The sequence below is a fragment of the Curcuma longa genome, chromosome 11, assembly GCF_044706935.1.
Source record: "Curcuma longa cultivar G26 ecotype Majalengka, Jawa Barat chromosome 11, ITB_CL_G26_1.1, whole genome shotgun sequence".
In the NCBI taxonomy this organism is placed as follows: Eukaryota; Viridiplantae; Streptophyta; class Magnoliopsida; order Zingiberales; family Zingiberaceae; genus Curcuma; species Curcuma longa.
Genome location: NC_133871.1, coordinates 26,384,872 through 26,403,035, shown reverse-complemented (window position 1 = coordinate 26,403,035; position 18,164 = coordinate 26,384,872). Strand labels below are relative to the sequence as shown.

The 18,164-nt window shown below is 38.1% G+C and overlaps 3 protein-coding genes across 3 annotated transcripts; 1 reads left to right on the top strand and 2 right to left on the bottom strand.

Annotated features, from left to right (window-relative positions):
• Window positions 1-343: 343 nt before the first annotated feature.
• LOC141841133 (exocyst complex component EXO70E2-like) lies at window positions 344-3,098 on the bottom strand. The gene is made up of 2 exons (XM_074729259.1): window positions 2,877-3,098; window positions 344-2,786 (listed from the first exon to the last, which is right to left on the bottom strand). Exon 2 carries the CDS (start codon window positions 2,507-2,509, stop codon window positions 635-637), a length of 1,875 nt encoding a protein of 624 aa, XP_074585360.1. The 5' UTR covers window positions 2,510-2,786; window positions 2,877-3,098; the 3' UTR covers window positions 344-634.
• A 1,016-nt stretch (window positions 3,099-4,114) lies between these two features.
• Window positions 4,115-14,147, top strand: LOC141838909 (putative galacturonosyltransferase 13). Its single transcript, XM_074726533.1, has 6 exons — window positions 4,115-4,656; window positions 5,888-5,946; window positions 6,046-6,201; window positions 8,956-9,543; window positions 11,006-11,308; window positions 13,316-14,147. Exons 1-6 carry the CDS (start codon window positions 4,446-4,448, stop codon window positions 13,601-13,603), a joined length of 1,605 nt encoding a protein of 534 aa, XP_074582634.1. The 5' UTR covers window positions 4,115-4,445; the 3' UTR covers window positions 13,604-14,147.
• Window positions 14,148-14,341: 194 nt separating this feature from the next.
• Window positions 14,342-17,090, bottom strand: LOC141839518 (heparanase-like protein 2). Its single transcript, XM_074727269.1, has 9 exons — window positions 16,953-17,090; window positions 16,292-16,520; window positions 16,167-16,203; window positions 15,906-16,089; window positions 15,682-15,833; window positions 15,378-15,611; window positions 15,126-15,315; window positions 14,922-15,047; window positions 14,342-14,834 (listed from the first exon to the last, which is right to left on the bottom strand). The coding sequence occupies exons 2-9, from the start codon at window positions 16,502-16,504 to the stop codon at window positions 14,363-14,365; spliced, it is 1,608 nt and encodes a 535-aa protein (XP_074583370.1). The 5' UTR covers window positions 16,505-16,520; window positions 16,953-17,090; the 3' UTR covers window positions 14,342-14,362.
• Between the last annotated feature and the right edge of the window lie 1,074 nt (window positions 17,091-18,164).

Sequence of the window (18,164 nt, the reverse complement as noted above, 5' to 3'; positions counted from 1 at the left end):
AATTTGAAGCTTCACTCAAATATATCTACAAATATGCTTTCCTGCTGGTTAGATCTTTGCATTACTGCCATAATAACAAAGGGGAAGTGTTTTTCCTCTGGAACTGAGGTTACTGATGCGTTTAGTTACTAATTGAGCATAGTATTATTGTGAAGCCTGTGCTAGTAAACAATGATCACCAAATTAGCAGAACATTAATATGCTAAACTCACTTATAAATAAAACTCATTTTATCTTCATGAAAAGCTAATATCCAGTCAAATCTTGATGGAGAACTGGAGTGGCAGGAAAAGGATCACATGTCAGAAGCTTTAGAAGGTATAGCACATTATACACTGAAAAATTGGTCGAACTGCAGTCTTTGCCATTAGTGAAAACAAGATGAGTGAACCCACAGCTACTTAATGATATTACCAAAATAAACATATTCTAGGCCAAATGAAGAGAATACATCTCTGTAGGAAGAGTTTAGCAACATACATGTATATAAGGGTAAAAGGAATATGGATGACCTGAAATTCTAAGGATTTGGCACACTGGAAGGGTATCTTGTTTCTGCAGGCACTTGATAACAGATCCTGAAGACTTTATACATGATACAGAAATTTTGAAGCAATTTCAAGTGCATGGAAGGTCACCACCTTCGCTGACTCTGCAGTGACTTGGGGGAACCTTCAAAGAGATCAAGCAAGAATTCTTCCAAGTCATCTGGTGTGTACTTGAGGTATCTCTCACGGTTTCTGTCACCATCCACATAGGTAGCATACCTACCTTCAAATGTCCGATATGCTTGTATCAGATGGGCAGAAAGAGCAATTCTCAGATCTTCACGGAGTTCTTCATTAGGAACTATCCATGCCGTCTGTGCCCTGTAAGCCTCTTCAAATGCAAGGTTGAAGCCTCTGAATCTGTCTTTCAGAACTGACACAGAAGGGGAGCTAGAATTTTGCTTACAAATACCCTCTTCCCTCAGAAAAGAGACGACAGAAGACCACGAGGTCCTCTCATATTCTCGTGCATGCATTTGGAATTTCCAGATGTGTGCGCGAATCCATTCGTCACCCAAGAGGCTTCTTAGGTCAGAACCTTTTACTTTGTCAACCATGTAAACGATATTATTCATCATGAAGATATTCTTAAGAGATCCATCTTGGTAAAGCTGGGATCTGTGATCAAGTTTTTCTTCGAGAATTGCCGTCACTAGCGTCAAATGCCAAGCCAGAGGGGAAGAACTCTGCCTACTGCATTCTGATAGTGAATGTTCTTTCTCATTAGGACCCTCAAGAATCAAATTGAGGGCCTCACTGTACGCAGAAAGAGCCTTTATGTAGTTCATTACATATTTTGTAAGATGATGGACGCCACCTCCAGCAAAGGCAGTGGAAGAACTGTTTGATTGAATTTTATACTTGAACTCCTCTAGGGTTCTTCTCACAGATTCTTTTAATCTCATTGCAACTTCATGGCATTCTGTCAGAACATTAGAACCATCGTCTTCTGGGAAGAACTGCTCCATGTCCACAAGAAGATCTTTCAAAGCCTCATATGTATTGAGTGTCTGAAACAACTTCTCTGGCTCTGGAGGTGAAATGGCTATCGCCATGACAATGCTGAGAAGTTGAAGGACGGAACTCTTTGCAATATCGAGAAAACAAGACTGTTTGACTGAGTTTGGAAGCTGCCCAAAGACAAGATCACAGAGATGTCTCTCCCTGGCAACACAGACCCGAATGAAAGTATACATTGCTTGGTTCCACCTCCTTATCATGCAACTCAAAACTTTCCACTCCATTTTGAGAACTTCTTCGATGGTAAGTTTCTCGATTTGGAGAACAGACAAGCATTCCTCAAGGGCATATTTCCTGCTCATGACATACGCCTGGCAACATTCTTTGTTGTAGTTGGATCGAGACATCAGATTGGCAATGGATACAATATCAGAAACTAGACCATGTTGGATTGGAGCAACACCAACTCTGTCAGGCTCTCTAGTGACATCAATGTTTGGTGCGCTATCAATTGTCTCCTCACCAAAAGAACTGCTCGAGAAGTCCATGCTCTCATCTTCTGCAGAATGAAAGGAGGTGTCACCAGGCTCTAATGGCTGGAAACAATCAGCTAGAAGTTCCACAAACTCATCCTCAAGTCTCGCCATTCCTATCTGAAGAATGCTTTCGGCAAAAGTCAGGAGTTCATTGTGTTTTTCATTTTCACTGCTTGAATGCAACAATCCAAGAACCTCTTTCAGCTCCAGGACTACATCCACAACTTGTACCAAGTCAGATATCAGTGACTTCCCAGGCTCCCAGTTGAGGATCTTGTTGTGTAATCCTTTCAGCTGCTGGTCAATGTCGCATATCGATACTTCTTCTGCAGTTGTCAAGTTGGAGAACTGAACCCCAATGTCTGCAATCACTTCTACCACACCACTGGATAGGCTTTCAGTCTCTTCCTGCACAACATGCCTACCTTCTACCTGAGAAGCTGGTAAAGACACATAACCAGCCATAGAAAGATGCCTATTGGATCCTAATTACAGAGGAGATCCTTCTTTTGTCTGATTTAGAAACAGTTCGAGCTCCATACAATTAAGATTTTGGGACAAAAGGAAGAATCAACCCACAAAATCAGACGGGTTGAACCCTAACAGCTACGAATGTTAGGAACAAGGAGGAACCTTTATGGAAGTTGTAGCTGAAGGAGAGACGTGAACAACCAAACAAAATAACAAATCATTCGTCTTCCTGATTTTTCTTTTTGCCTCAATTGAATATTTGACCTAGTTTCTGAACAACCAGATGCAACCACAAAATCAAAGCAGGAAAATCCAGGATTCTGAAGAAGAACAACACGAGCCAACAGGGGAAGAGACCAACCTGATGATTTCCAGCTCAAAACCTCCTTTTTAGTGATTCAGCGCAGACAAGAAGCAGAGCGCCGAGGTTGTGAGCCAATCTCGACGAGAAGACAGCAAGAGGAGGAATTTACTTGCTGAAAACCTAGCCGGGGGCTCAAATTCCCTCCTTGCTTAGAAGAACGACTGGAATCCCGGGAGAATCTATCTACCTTCCTCTTGGCTTCGTTGCTACTTCGTTGTCTTCCCAACGCCGCCGCATCGACGTCAAAGAACCAGAGAGAAGAAAATCGATGCTACGTTTTCTACTCCTGACAAGTACTCCATCATGTACCTTCCGTTTGATTGGCCTGACAGAGTGGGTACCATATGCTTCTGGCAATAAGGAGAAAGCTAGATGTAGGATATCGAGTTTCTACGGGAAGTTTTAGAGAATGCGGAAGAGCAAGACTTGACGGAGACCCGAGCTCGAGATCTGACCGTTGGATGGTGGAGCAAGCATGCTTTTAAACCGTTCGTCCTTCCTACGGTTGGATCGTGGCGAACCGAACGGTACGACCGGGCGTTGACCAGCTGACTTTCTCTTCGAGTATTCCTTTGTCAAGTGAAGAAATAGACCCAATATAGTACCCGTTCAGCTACCCCAATGTAAGAAAATGGGTCCCGCAGATGGTTGGACACCGATGGAATACGGAAGCCGGCATAAAGTACCTAGTTATATATCGTTTTCGTAATTTATAAAAATTAATAATTAAACACGATTTTATTTATTTTTCTAAAAGGTATATAACGCAAGATATGGTTATTATAAGTAAATAACAAAGAGATTTAGATTCCAATCAAAATAAATGTTTGTTGTAACTAAATAAAGTTATCTAAAATTAACACAAACACAACAAATTAAATATGTTTGTTATAACTAAATGAAAGATGTTTTAAACATAATTTTACCACATAACATAATTTTTATATCCCTTTTATTCTACTTGTGTATTTAACTTACTTTCAATTGCTATCAGAAAAAATATTTATTTATGTATGAGAGATAAAAATTTAGGATTTATGTCGTCCTAAAATATTTCGAATAATCTAAAATAAATAACAATTTAATTTTTAGGCCAAACAAGCAGAAAGCTGATTGAAAATAAATTTAATAAATAATATGATAAAAGAAATTAATTCCCAAACTAGTAACAAATCTTGCATTTGTTTCGAGGACCTAACACCTCTCTCTCTCTCTCTCTCTCTCTCTCTCTCTCTCTTCGTTGAACAGGGGGAAGATCTCATCACGCAACATTTCGCCACATTTGAGAGATCAAAGCCAACAAGAACACGAATTCTCAGTCTTCTCTGGCGATTCGGATCGCGGATTCTGTGCTGGCACCTAGCGGCCTTTCCACATCCGATCTTTCAGCTGCCGGTACCTGATCTCCGCCTCTCTGATTTGTTCTCCTGCCGGCCCTCGCGATTTGTTAGCGTGCTCTTTTGCTCGGAGGCGGTGTGGGCTGGGAATCTGTTCTGGCCGGCGCCGCCACGGCGACGCCGCAGCGGTGAGGACCGGCGGTGAGTCGCAGCTGGCGCAGTGGCCACGATGCAGATTAGGTTTTCGCCTAGCATGAGAAGCATAACGATATCGAGCAGCAATGGGTTTCTGGACTTGATGAAGGTGAAGGTTGCGGCCCGTCATTTCTCCTACCGGACCGTCTTCCACACCATTCTCATCCTCGCCTTTCTTTTGCCATTTGTCTTCATTCTCACCGCCCTCGTCACCCTCGAGGGCGTCAACAAGTGCTCCTCCTTGGGTAGGTTCGGGAAACGTATATTCTGGATCTAGAAATGGTTGTAATTTGTCACCAGATGCTGCTTATGTTATTGCTGACTGCAAGATTCGATCTTTACTTTCCCTTTCATTTTTAGTTACCAAAACATGTCATTCAATTTTATGTTTGATGAGTTTATGTATCATTTGATCCAAATTCATTATATTTAGATTATGAATTTGACTTTGATGTTTTGGATTGACATTTCTTGCATCTGTTCCTCCAATTGCTGGTTTATCAAAAGTAACCATCCCAATTCTTTATTATGGATCTAGGAATAAATGTAGTTCCCCTGTCGAGAATGCCACAGTTTTTCTATTCTTTGGGACGAACTTTAGGGTCATTGTGCAGAATCTTGAAGCTTTTCTGAACTTAATCTTCTTGATTGTTCTTCAATGACGAAACCTATCTAATTTGAAGGGGAAATGTACAAGGACTAAAAAATCTTGAACCTATTAATGTATGTTTTCTACCATTATAGTCAAATACAGTTTAGCAGTTGCGTATATATGTTCTTTTGTGTCTCAACATTCTCTCCACCATTTATTGACTGTTTGTGAATTTCCTCTAAATGCCTTTTCACATTTCTGCTCTGTCTCTTTTATTTGATTATTGATTGAGTAAACAAGGGCCTTTATAATTTACTTCTGTTTATATTTTAGATTTATTATGTTCAATTTCCTTATAATCTCAGGATCGTCACGTTGAAGCAATTTATAACTGCTAATCAATTTCTACATATATATCGTGATTTTAGTTTTCATTCCAAGTATTTACCTTGTTGTCTTTGCCATCGACATTTGCATGGTTCCTTTTGTTTGTGGATTGCTAGTTATATAAGCTTTCTCTGATAGCTTGTTAGCAGTGAGATGTGGTGGATAATGATGTTTGGGCTATCATTTTTCCTTATCAAGCATGTGATATTTTGTTGGATTACCTATTTTTTTTCTTCCTTTGTACTGTCTTATAAGTTTTCTTTGTCATTTCTTTAGCCACCTGCTCTTTATTAAGCAGTTGTATAATAATGACTTCAAATCTTTGAATAAGCAAGAGCCCCATGACAATTGAGATTACTTATGGAAATGCTTCAATTGATTGTCTTGATTCTTCACTATCTTCACTTTATTAAATATAATGTATATTACCAGAAGGTATAAATCATTGCAGAATTTCATCATTGGCAAATAAATTGAATCAAACTTGTTTATTTCAGATTGTCTGGGAAGACGACTGGGTCCAAAGTTTCTTGGTCGAGGAGATGATGGTTCTGAGGTAGTATTTTCTTTTCTTCGTTACTTAAATTCATGATTAACAAGCATTTCTTGTTGTGAAAATGGAATCATACACTGAATCAACTAAATGTATATGCAGAAACTTGTTAAAGATCTATACAAGTTACTTGACCAAATAAACTCTGAGGAAATTCCAGCTGGATTAAAAGTGCCAGAGTCTTTCAGTGAGTTTCTTTCAGACATGAAGAATAACCAGGATGATGCCAAGACATTTGCTATAAGCTTTAAGGCAACGGTATGCCATTTACTTATCTTTTATGCCCATCCCCAAAGCACATTATGGTAGTTTAGCATTTGTTTGTTTGTTTGAGAAAAAAAATATTCACCATGTTATTGTAATTCTTTTAAAGAGAGGATCTAGTTCTTGTTTGCTTCAGGTTCTCTGAACTTTATGGAGATGCTCTTTTGAGTTTTTGGGTCTGTTTCATGGATATTTTTCTGTAGTTGAATTATAATTTCACATCCTTTATTTTTTATTAGGTTTCAAATATTTGGCCATTCCCACAGAATTGAGACTAATCTTGAACTTACCTATTATATTCAAGATAAATCTTCTTGGTGTAGTTGAGCTTAAGCTCAAAGCTTGAATTGTGGAAAGAAATTTTAGAACCCAAATGTTTCAAGTTATGCGGAAGTACAACTGCCTGAAAATGAAATAGATGGATGGCATGGATTTTTAATAAGAGATTTAGATACCTTGAACATGCTATTCAAAAGAAGATATTGATAGAGATATACAAGATGGGAAATGAAAATAAAAACTTTTTAAATTTTATGATATTATCACATGTCCCTTCGGCTAATTTTTTTTAAAATTTTTTCTATAATCCATTATATATTATAAGAATGTTCCGCAAAAAGTTAAGGTAGCAGAATGTCAATGCTAAGCTGCTATTGTGTTAATTGAACAAAGAATGTAACTTGAATCAACAGTAGAATCAGAAAAAAATAGTGAAGATGATATGAACATGTTAAAAGGTGACTAATGGATTTTGTAGTTGGGCAAGCAGAATTTTTTCTAGTTGATATTGAAGGAATAGAGAGGACCAAGCAACGCAAATTAATGTAATCAAAATGATTTAAGAGATCTGAATATTAGTAGCTGTATATAATTGCAAAATGCATAGATCCCAATGTTGGGATATGATCCATGTACCTGACACAAAATAGTTGAAACTTGCATTGTTTGATGATTATGATGAAATAGCCGGGACTAACAAAACTTGGTTACAGTAATTATTTATGAAGTTGTGATCATTGGATATGCAATGCTTGTGACATTTTGGTAAGGTCATGAATAATCTGTTTTCACTTTAGACTACTATCATTTTGAATCCATCTATCATTATTTTGTAGTAGCCACGTGTATATTAAAATTCTTCAACATTTGCCATGGAAAAATTCATACATCATTATCATAAGATCGACAAGTGATATTAGTTGAAGTAGAAACCTAATGCTATCTTTACAATTTTGGTGTTTAAAATATCAAAAATTCAAAACCAAGAGAAATTTTAAAGCTTAATAGGGTTGTTTTGGTTTCCTTAAATTCAGAAGAGAAAGTGGACAGATTCATGGCCTAATTTTTTATTTTACTTCATTTCTACTTGCTTTAATTTTTTAATTCTATTTTTTTGTGTGTTTGTAATGCTACTAGCAAATCGGTAACTTTGATATGATCAAATTAGTTTAATAACAGGAACTCCTCTTTTAGCAGAAGTCTTTAAATACCAAAATGAATATGATGCATTATTAAGCAATCTTCATGCTAGAAGTGCCTAGTGTTGATGCATAGATTTGAAAAAGATGTGGTTTCTCATAAACTTCTAATAAAACAGAGGTTGTTATCTGGCAATCTGGCTTGTACATATTGTTACAAATGCTGGCACAGAGTGGAACCTAGTTTGCATTTGATTTTGTTCAAACAGTTCCATTTCTATGCTTACAGTATAGAGTTGCAAAACTAAGTTATGAAAAAACAAAAATAAATATGAAAAACAATTGATAACTTTGTATAATCTGAACTTTATTAAAAAAGAATTTTCCCATGCAATTAGGTAGCTTGGGCATATGAATAATTGAGGTTCCATCTCATTACAATTTTTTTAGGATTACTTTAGTTATAATATTTATTTTCGGATGCATTATTTGTCATAAAGGCAGCTAAGGAAAATGATTTTTAGAACTAATTAAACATATAATTTTTATGATTTATTCTATGTAGAATTAGCTAATTCAATCAATTTGAAATTAATTATTCCATCAAAATTCTTAAATTTATAAATCTAGATTTCTGAATTATACTATGAAATTTAATTCGTATGCCATTTTTTTTAAAAAAATTTTGAATTCGTATGCCATTTTTTTTAAAAAAATCATTTGATTATTTGTCTCACAACTTTAATTAATAAATGTTTATTGATTTTAATATAGTTACTTAAAATACCACACATCATGCAGTTCAGCATCTAGTATAATAGAATCAATGAGTCAGAGCACCAGGAGCAGTAGACCTACAGTCCTATAACCATGGTTTCTAGTTTGGTCTTTGTAGAAGTTATTGTGTAAGGCATTACTGTTAAAATCTACCAGATACATTTCTTCTTTCAACAGATTATGGTGTGTCTATTTATTAGAAAGAATCTGATCATCTTCAATTATGTGACCTTTGGGGGAATTGATTAGGAACGGTGGATTAGGTTAGAAACTTTGAAATTGAATTATCTTGTATCAATAAGTTGTGTGCACAGTAATGCCCGTTGTTTTATCAATAACTGACTAGCCATTACTGAAGAAATTTCATGTTTTAAGATAAAAATTAAGGGGAAAACTATGTAAACTAACAACTTTTCTTTTCAAAGTACCAATTATTCTGCTGTAAGATTTTTTTTTTAAATTACAAAAAACCATTGTCAGCCATTTTTAAGTAAAATTTGTTAAGTGAATATTCATGGAGGTGTATTCTTATCAGTTGTCATTTTCTGTGCAGATGGAAAGCATGGACAGGGAGTTGAAAAGATCTCGACTAGCAGAGCAACTGCACAAACACTATGCAGCAACATCTATTCCAAAAGGCTTACATTGTCTCTCATTACGGCTTACTGATGAATATTCATCCAATGCACAAGCACGTAAACAGTTGCCACCACCTGAGTTGCTACCTCTGCTTGCAGATAATTCATACCATCATTTTGTCGTAGCCACTGATAACATTCTTGCAGCCTCTGTAGTGGTCAACTCAGTTGTTACGTCTTCACTAAATCCGAAAAGAGTAGTCTTCCATGTCATAACTGACAAAAAGACCTATCCCGGAATGCATTCATGGTTTGCATTGAATCCTCTTCCCTTTGCTATTGTTGAAGTGAAAGGTGTCCACCAGTTTGGCTGGTTAACGAGAGAAAATGTGCCCGTTCTTGAAGCTATTGAAAATCACAATGGTGTCAGAAATCACTATCATGGGAATCATATCACAGCAGCTGATGTCACAGATACTCCAAGAGTTTTTGCATCTAAATTGCAGGCTAGGAGTCCTAAATATATTTCTCTGCTCAACCATCTGCGCATATACCTGCCTGAGGTAAATTAGTTAGTGTGAACATTTTGTTTTGTGATACCAGCTCTTCTGTTAAAAAATTTTCACAGAAATTCTGTTGTTCCAAACACGAAAAAGGTGGAATTTCAATACTGCTACTTTTTTTTTCAGTCTATGCCTGCTATGTTGTGTAGTGTGGACTAAAGAATCAGGTTGTTGGGTCCAGCCATGCATACTAAGCACTTTCATGGCTTTGACTATTATACAGTATCTTTGCTACTGGTTGCATCTTCCATCTTACCCCAATATTACTTCAATCGTCATATTATAGGCTTAATAAGATAAAATTAATAGTGTAAGCTATTACTGCCCTTCAAAATTTTCATCCTTCAAAATAAGGTTGGGAGAATAAAGGTGGAAAATGTATTGTATTTGATTGTCTCTTTTCTCATGAGCTGGACACAGACATTACCTTCTGGATGTTAAAGTTCCCCTAAGACCATGACTTCAAGTGGTTGTTATGTATGAAATGCATCGATTATTATTTAGTAGCTTCCCACAAGAATAATATACACGTATGTGTATGTTTCCATCCTCCTGAAAAAATTTGTTTTTTATAATAATTTTGATATGTGTTTTGGAAGGCCTGATTTAGACATATGTTAACCTTCGTACGATCAGCTAATGGATTATTCTGGAAATTGTTTGTGTCAACATCTACTTAAAATTAAAACACGGGGTTAACTAGTGACCTATTATAAAATGTACACAATGAGTTTTGTTGATGTTTAGATGAAGTAAAAAAAAAAAGCAAATATGGAAGTAAATGAATGGAACAAATTGTCTCAGATAGTAATTTGTTTAAAAGATGGATCTAGGTAAATTGCTGATGTGTGAAGCTAATTAAAACTGAATTTTACTTAACCAGATTCAGATATATGGGTTATAAACAGAAATGATTCTTTTATATTATGTGGGACTTCTTTAGCGGATTCAAATATGTTTTGTGCCATATGTGAATGCCATGTGTGAATCATGGTTAACAGATATCTTGTAGGAATAAATGCGTCTTCAATATTTACCAATAACATCCATGCAGGGATAAATGTGTCTTCAATATTTTCAAGGACATGTGACTTTGACTTCTTAGCATGTGATGATTGTGAAAACTTCTACTATACTTAGAATATAGGTATAAAACATTGTATAATGGTCATGAAAGGTACAAATGCAATCTGTTGTATATAAGGTTGTCAACAACTTGCAAGAAATACATAATTGTTCTTTACTCTTAATGATTGTCATAACTTTCTGAGATTGCTGCAATAGTTTGTCTGCATATTAATGTTCATGTTTGTGGCCTGGAGGATGACCAGAAGGTATCTTATTCATGCAAGTCAGGTTGTGATTATCATCTCATTCCCATATTTGATGTACAGATTTGTTGTCTTCATAAATTGTTTCCTGAATAATGGCAATAATGTGATTGTTCTAAATTTTAAAACAGTTATTCCCCAACCTCAACAAGGTGGTGTTTCTAGATGACGACATTGTTGTTCAGCGTGACTTGTCACCATTATGGGAAATTGATCTTTCTGGGAAAGTAAATGGTGCTGTCCTAACTTGCAAAGGTGAAGATTCATGGGTGATGGGTAAAAGGTTTAGGACATATTTCAACTTCTCGCATCCCCTCATTGCTAATAAATTGGATCCTAATGAATGTGCTTGGGCATATGGAATGAATATTTTTGACTTGAATGCCTGGAGGAAAACTAATATTCGAGAAACATACCATTACTGGGTGAAGGAGGTAATGTCCAATCTCTGTTATCATCTAGTCCTTTGTCCTAATGAGTTCCCTAAATTTTCCTTTTAGAAAGAACTATAAAATATTTGCTTCCCATTTCTTTTTTGCTTGTTAACCAAATTAGTTCTTGTTGCACATTGGAGTGATTTTATGTTTTCATGTATATTTGATTTTAGATAGATGCATCACTCTGATTACAGATGTAAAATCATTGATTGGCTGCAAGATCAAATGAATTGCATAGCATTTAGACACATTGGGTGTGATATGAAAAAAAAATCATCAATTTTGAATACAATTGTTGTTGAATACTACATTATCCTAATCCAAATGGTGTTTGCTTGCCAGCGATGCTACTTCTTACATGCATCTTGGGTTCTCTGGGAATGTTTTTGACAATATGTTCCTGAAGCAAGATTAAATTCATCACATGTATTTATAATTTTCTGTAATAGAAATGGAGTTTGCTTGGATTTTAAACTTTGGTTCCCATTTAAGTCATTTTCAGTAAAAACGTTTAGATTCATCATTCACAAAACCAATCAAACAATCTGCTAACCTCCATGTTTAAATGAAAGTTCAATTATACACCTTTGTGCACTAACAAGAACCTACAGGATTAACTGTTAGGTAGTTTGTAGAGGATGAAAGTCATGCCATCATGTTGTGCTATGATAAAAGTTCTAAGACATTGTCTCATATTTGTTAGATAATTAACAAACACATGCAAATGAATATTGTGATATAGATAAGAATGTTGGATTTGCTTGTGAATTTATCGGGAGATTTTTATATATAATTAAGCAGCTTGTAGTTCTGATAGATGAGTTGAGAGAAAATATATTGTAGTACGAACATATTGGAAAATGATCAAGAGGATCTCAAAATTAGTATGTTGATAATTTGGAGTTGAAGGTGTTAAGAGTATGAGGCAGACCAATAAAAGACAATAAAAAAATTAATTGACTTGGGTCGACCCATGGTCCATGGTAAGATGTTATATTCGGAGGAATAAGATGTATTTACCAAAAACCCATTTGTTGGGAACATCTTGCTTCTTGTACCCTGCAGAAATAACCAATCCAACTCTAACCAATTTTGAGGAACCATCAAAATTAATGGAAGCTAGTTCCAAATTCAAAGAGAATCTAATGAACCTTGAATTTAGGTTTTATCTTCCATTTTTCCTCTACTCTATACTCAATAACTTTTTTTTTGCTATTTCTAAATTCATTGAATTGCATTATGTATATTTCATTAGTAACCTGCAGCTAGTCCTGTGTGGATAGACCATAGCTTTGGAGATGTTCTGCAGTTTTTGATGAACTAATAATCAGATAAATCACTTGTCAGATAATGCCTATGCCGGTTTCACCATATGTTCAAACCCAGCCCATTCCCCATCTCAGTTAAGCGTACATTTCAATAATGGAATAAGATAGGCAGCCACGCAAGCTGTAACTAGAGTCTAGAATATGAAATTTTCTCAGGAATATCCACAATTGATGTCCTTGATCTAATTATATTATTGTGTCAGTCTTTGTCGTTTTAAACAAATGCTCATCATATACTTTTCAACTTTCTTTATGTGCATTTTGCGTATAGCATGTGGAGTCTTTATAAAATCCTACTGATGTCATTACAGTTTAATGTACCCAGGTGAAACTGAGGTTCCAAATTCTCCCTTTTGACCATATTATTGCCTATGAAATCTAGGCCTATGCTAAGTGTAGGACCTTTATTCTTTCTGTCAGGTCAAGGTGTTCGGTTTCTTATTGTATCTTATTCATATTGGCGAAAGTTAATTAGTGTTTTCCTGTCGAATCACATACAACAACAACAACAATCAAGTCTTATCCCACTAGGTGATCTTGTCAAATCACATGCATAAGAAAAATGCAACTTGTAATTGATCAATTGCTTGTTGTTTTTACTTATCATGTCCTCATAGATGCTTCCCTAATATGTACATGCATGCCTATTGTCTCCTCTTCTTCTATCTCAATGCAGAATCTGAAATCAAATCTGACACTATGGAAGCTGGGGACATTACCACCAGCTCTAATTGCATTCAGAGGTTATGTGCATCCTATCGAATCATCCTGGCATTTGTTAGGTCTGGGCTATCAGGAGAAGACTGACCTCGACAGCGTGAAGAAGGCTGCTGTGATCCACTACAACGGGCAGTGCAAGCCTTGGCTGGAGATTGGATATAAGCGCTTACAGCCCTTTTGGACGCTGCATGTAAACTATTCCAATGACTTCATCAGGAATTGCCATATCTTGGACCCTCAATAATAGTCACATAGCTGGACTTCATGAAAATCGAGGGAAGAAGTTCCGAATCTCACCTCGCGCACATTCTTCACTCAATTATCCGAAAGAACCACTTGGTAAACCAAGAACTCAGTTGCATAGTGGTACAGTTGAAACATGGGATGCATCTGGCAGATTCCTGTTTTGCTTCTGACTCTGGAAACTCTGGGAATTAGATTCATTCTAAGGTAATAATAATTAGTATTGGGCATTCTGAAGGTAGTTCTGTATTCCTGTTATGGAACAAACAGTCTCAATCTGCTCCTTGTTGCTAGAGGAGGAGCATCCGGCTGCACGACCAGTATATACTATACTGAAGAGATAACTTGTCTTGGAGGATGCGGATTTTGTGTGGGTTTTTTTTTTTTTTTTTTTTTGTTTTGTTTCTTGAAAAATTTATTTTGGCTCTTATTTATTAATTTGACCTCTAAATTTAGAGGCCATGGATGTTTACTTTTAACATTCCAACCCCCTTTGAATATCGGGGAACCCTAGGAAATGTCTTAATTCATACGATATTGAAAATGTGCAGTTAATTCTTTCAGTCAGTTTTAATATGTTCAATTGTGTTTTTTCATCTCCCTGTGATGCGATCTTTTCTTGGCCAAAACTTGTTCCTCAAACTCAGAAGGTGAAAAAGAAATCAATATGAATTCAGGTATGAAATTGATGCAATAAACTAAAGTAGGATGATTTATTTGATTAATTGATGGTAATGTTCTTCCATTACTTGGGGCGACGTTATCTTATGCATGCTTTTGCTGCTTCAAATTTCGGGAAGACGACGAACGCAATGGACAAGGGAGCCACGTCGATGGGCGATCGAACAGGAGCATGCACAGGGTTCAGAGGAGGAACGTCTCCCTCTCCGGTGATCTCCAACGGAGTGCCGTTCAGCAGCACAGTCTGGCTCAGATGGTTGCCGTCCTTTGCCGTCAGATGATACTCTTCTCTGCTTCCAGGCTCCGGTGATGCTTCGATGAAGGAATCACCATCATCCTTCCGGCCGCCTTCGCCATCGCCATCGCCATCGCCATAGAGAACGCCGACGACACGCACGCTGAACTTGGTGTACCTGCTCAGATTGATCAGCAGCATAGAGACGCCGCCTACTTTCCCTTTACTGCAATGCGCGTAGGCTCTCAGGTACGATGAACCACTGACATCGATCGAAAGCACTCCTTTCCCCATCAGCCGATGCCACAGCAGAGCACTAGCAACGAGAAATGGAAAGGACATCACTCGACCATATGACTCTAAACAAGAAAGAAATCGGTTTTTGAGCGATCCGAGGCCTTGCCTGTAGTAATCAGGATTCGGAACGAAAGTATTCGAATCGAGGAGACCGTAGTTCCCTCCGATCAACGTCTGTCTGCAGTAAACCTTGGTGTTGTACTTGGACGCCATGCCGAGCTGATCCAAGTACCTGAATCGCGTTCATCTTTAGCGAGCGCATGCACGCGAGCAGTCACAAATTTGCAAAGGAGATGCAATGCGAGTCTACCAGAAGCTGTTGAGGAATGCTTTCGAGACGAGCCTACTGCCGCTGTTGAACGCGCCGCCGGCTTCGCCGACCCAAGCAGAGGACCATGGTCCATTCCTCTCTATAGTGAGTTGCAGAGCCCTGTACGTATCTGCTTCCCCACTCAAGTATACTGGATCTATAATCCTTTCTCGTATGTTTTGATCATCACCTGCAAAACTTTTCATTATATTTTTCTTTTCCAATCACGGTGCATGGTGTTTCTGAACTCACCTGGACCCAGATTGTAGATATGATGCGTGACGACGTCGAGCGTGCCGGCGCCGGAGTCCCGCAGGAGCTGCGCATACCATTGCTGCTCGAAGAAGCCGCCAGGAGCCACCAACAACGGCTGTCGTCGCGAACCTCTGTACAACTCTTTCAGAGCAGCTTTGAGCGCGATCAAATCTTTGGCGTATTGCTCGGCGCTGACACTCGCACTCACACCTTGCCCGCTCAACTCATTGCCTGATCATCAAGTCTCTAATTCTCTTAGGAATGCAAAGAGAGAAGAAAGAAAGAAAGAAAGAGGGATTACCAAATTCCCATGAATCGACGTTGTATCCTTTGGATATGGAGTACTCGATGAAGTCTCGAGCATTGGTGGAGTTCCATGCTCCTACCCATTGATTGCGCTGTGCGAGGTGCCTCCCGTATAGTGCATTCAGACCGAACGTCATGACGACGACTCTGTGGCAATCAAACAAGTTACAGAAACACGATGGCTTCTTCTAAGCATTCTTCTTCGAAGAACTTAATTACCCGGCATTCTGAAATAGGCGGTTTATCTCGTCCCACCTCGCCATGCTCAAGCATCCTCTAGAGAAGCCGAAGAGACCGTTGTCGGTCTTCGAAAAAGGAAGGCATGGAGTCCTTAGATTTGGCATGCCATACACAACTTGATCTTGCAAGGAACCTCCCACTCTTATCCGCAATGGACTAAAAGCTGAATTGAATAAGATGGAACAATTGTGATTGAGCATCTAGCTAGGAGGAGCATTATGAAGAACAGGAAGGGATTACCTCTGATGGATTTTGCCAGAAGTGGATGAGACAAGTTCTGAAGCACAAACATGGAGCCAGCCAACAGTTAGTTGTGAGATTGCCTATGACCATACTAAACATGTATACCATGTGAGAGGACTCACCAGATTTAGGATTGAAGATTCTCCCCATGGACATTGATCATAGTTACACTTCTCGCGCGGCCACCAATCGAGAGTCGCGCAAATAAAAGTATCACTGGTTTCGGCTACTAGATCAGACCCCTTCACTATGATTGCCACATCAGGGTGTTCTTGAGCTGTGACTCGAATGATGAAGTAGAGGAACAATGGCAAGAACAGAAACTGAGATCTCATTTCTTCAATCCCAGTGCTTTGGTGAACACAAGGAAAGGGAAGAACAAGTTAATAGAAACATCATAACATAAAATATAGCAGTGGAAAGAAAACTAATCGTTGAAAGTTCATGTTCTTTCAATTCTGATGCTTTGATGCTGCAAGTGAAGAAGATGAAGGGAACGTAGTGAAGGAAGAACAGTAGAGGAAAAGTTTGCCACAAAAATTCTAGTGTGTTTGTGTCTAATTACATTTTAGAGATTTTGTTGGACTCATCGATCTTAAAGCATGAAAAGAAGGCAGTGGAGTAGAAACATCAAGCAAATGTACCTCTGTAAACCTAAAAGGAGAGCTTCTGGTAACAAGAAATCATTCCAAATCTTCCTAAATGCTCAATAGATTGCACCGAAACTAAGCAAATAAGAACTATGGTTCTAAGAATCAAACCAGTGTGAAGAATGCAAGTCACCTTGTGCAAGGTTTCAGCTCCTCCCAAGAACAGCAAGAGCTCAGTCAGAAGGCAGCGATCTCGATCCCTCTCGGATTCTGTCAACTCGAGCGAGATTCAGTAAACCATGAAGTGGATTGGATTCCCTCAGGAATCTGTTTCCTGTAGCTTCATTAGCATCGTAGTGAATGACACTTTCTGACACAATAATGAATATAAGGATCACCAACTGTACCAAAAGCACTGTTCTTCTTTTCCATCATTGAGTCAGTAAAACAACGCCAATGGATTGAGCTGTGGAGAAAACAGCCACGGAGTCTTATCTTCCCCATGTGGAAAGTGGTATGTCACATCGAATTGGACAGTGATGTGTGTGGTTCTTGTATGCTCTTTCTTCGTCAATAATTGTGCCAGAAGAACAGTTGGAGAACTTTGGCGTCACGTAAGTTGGTAGCATGTGACATCAAATGGCACGATCTTCTTAATTTGGAAGATCCAAGATGGGTTTATAGTGGTCTTATTTCAAGAGGGAAGTGAACCACCTAACTTCACCTATCCAATTACAGATGGATGAAATAGACATGTGATACCGCAATCTAAAGATTTCACTTTATATGATGTCCTGTGCTTGATATCTGTTCCGGTTGAATTTTGTGGACGATCAAATCATCAATCAATATATCTTCAACTCACGCACCGTTGCTCCCGCGGATGAAAGGACCTGAGAAGAAGTTGAATGAACAAATTAATTGGGTGTCAAAGATTTCTGACAAACCACTTCGACGCTCAAGTAGAAAGAAGAAATATATGAAGTGGCTAAACTTGTGGAGAGACGTTTTCATATCTGTGGGAGAATTTTATGTATTTACGAGAAAGAAATATCCACGTCGATCTAAGGAAAGATCTCTTTCGGGATCGAGGAGATCGGTTTTGACGATTGTTGACAGAAGACCTCGACACAAGACATGTGGGAGACCAATTCTGCCAATCTCAGACCGCTCTATAGCTCAGTCGTTGCTGATTATTATTCTTTCTTTTTGGCTGTATGTGTAGACACGAGGAGATCCAAGAAATCAGGTTTGACAACCTTATAACCGCCCTGACCCCTTGGCAAGGTTCACACGCTCAGGGAATTTTGACAGCTTCTGTGGTAGGCGAAGGCGATGGCCAAGATGAGAAATGGAGAGATCAAGTGGGTCGAGGGCTGCTTGACTTAGGGATTTGGAGAGGATG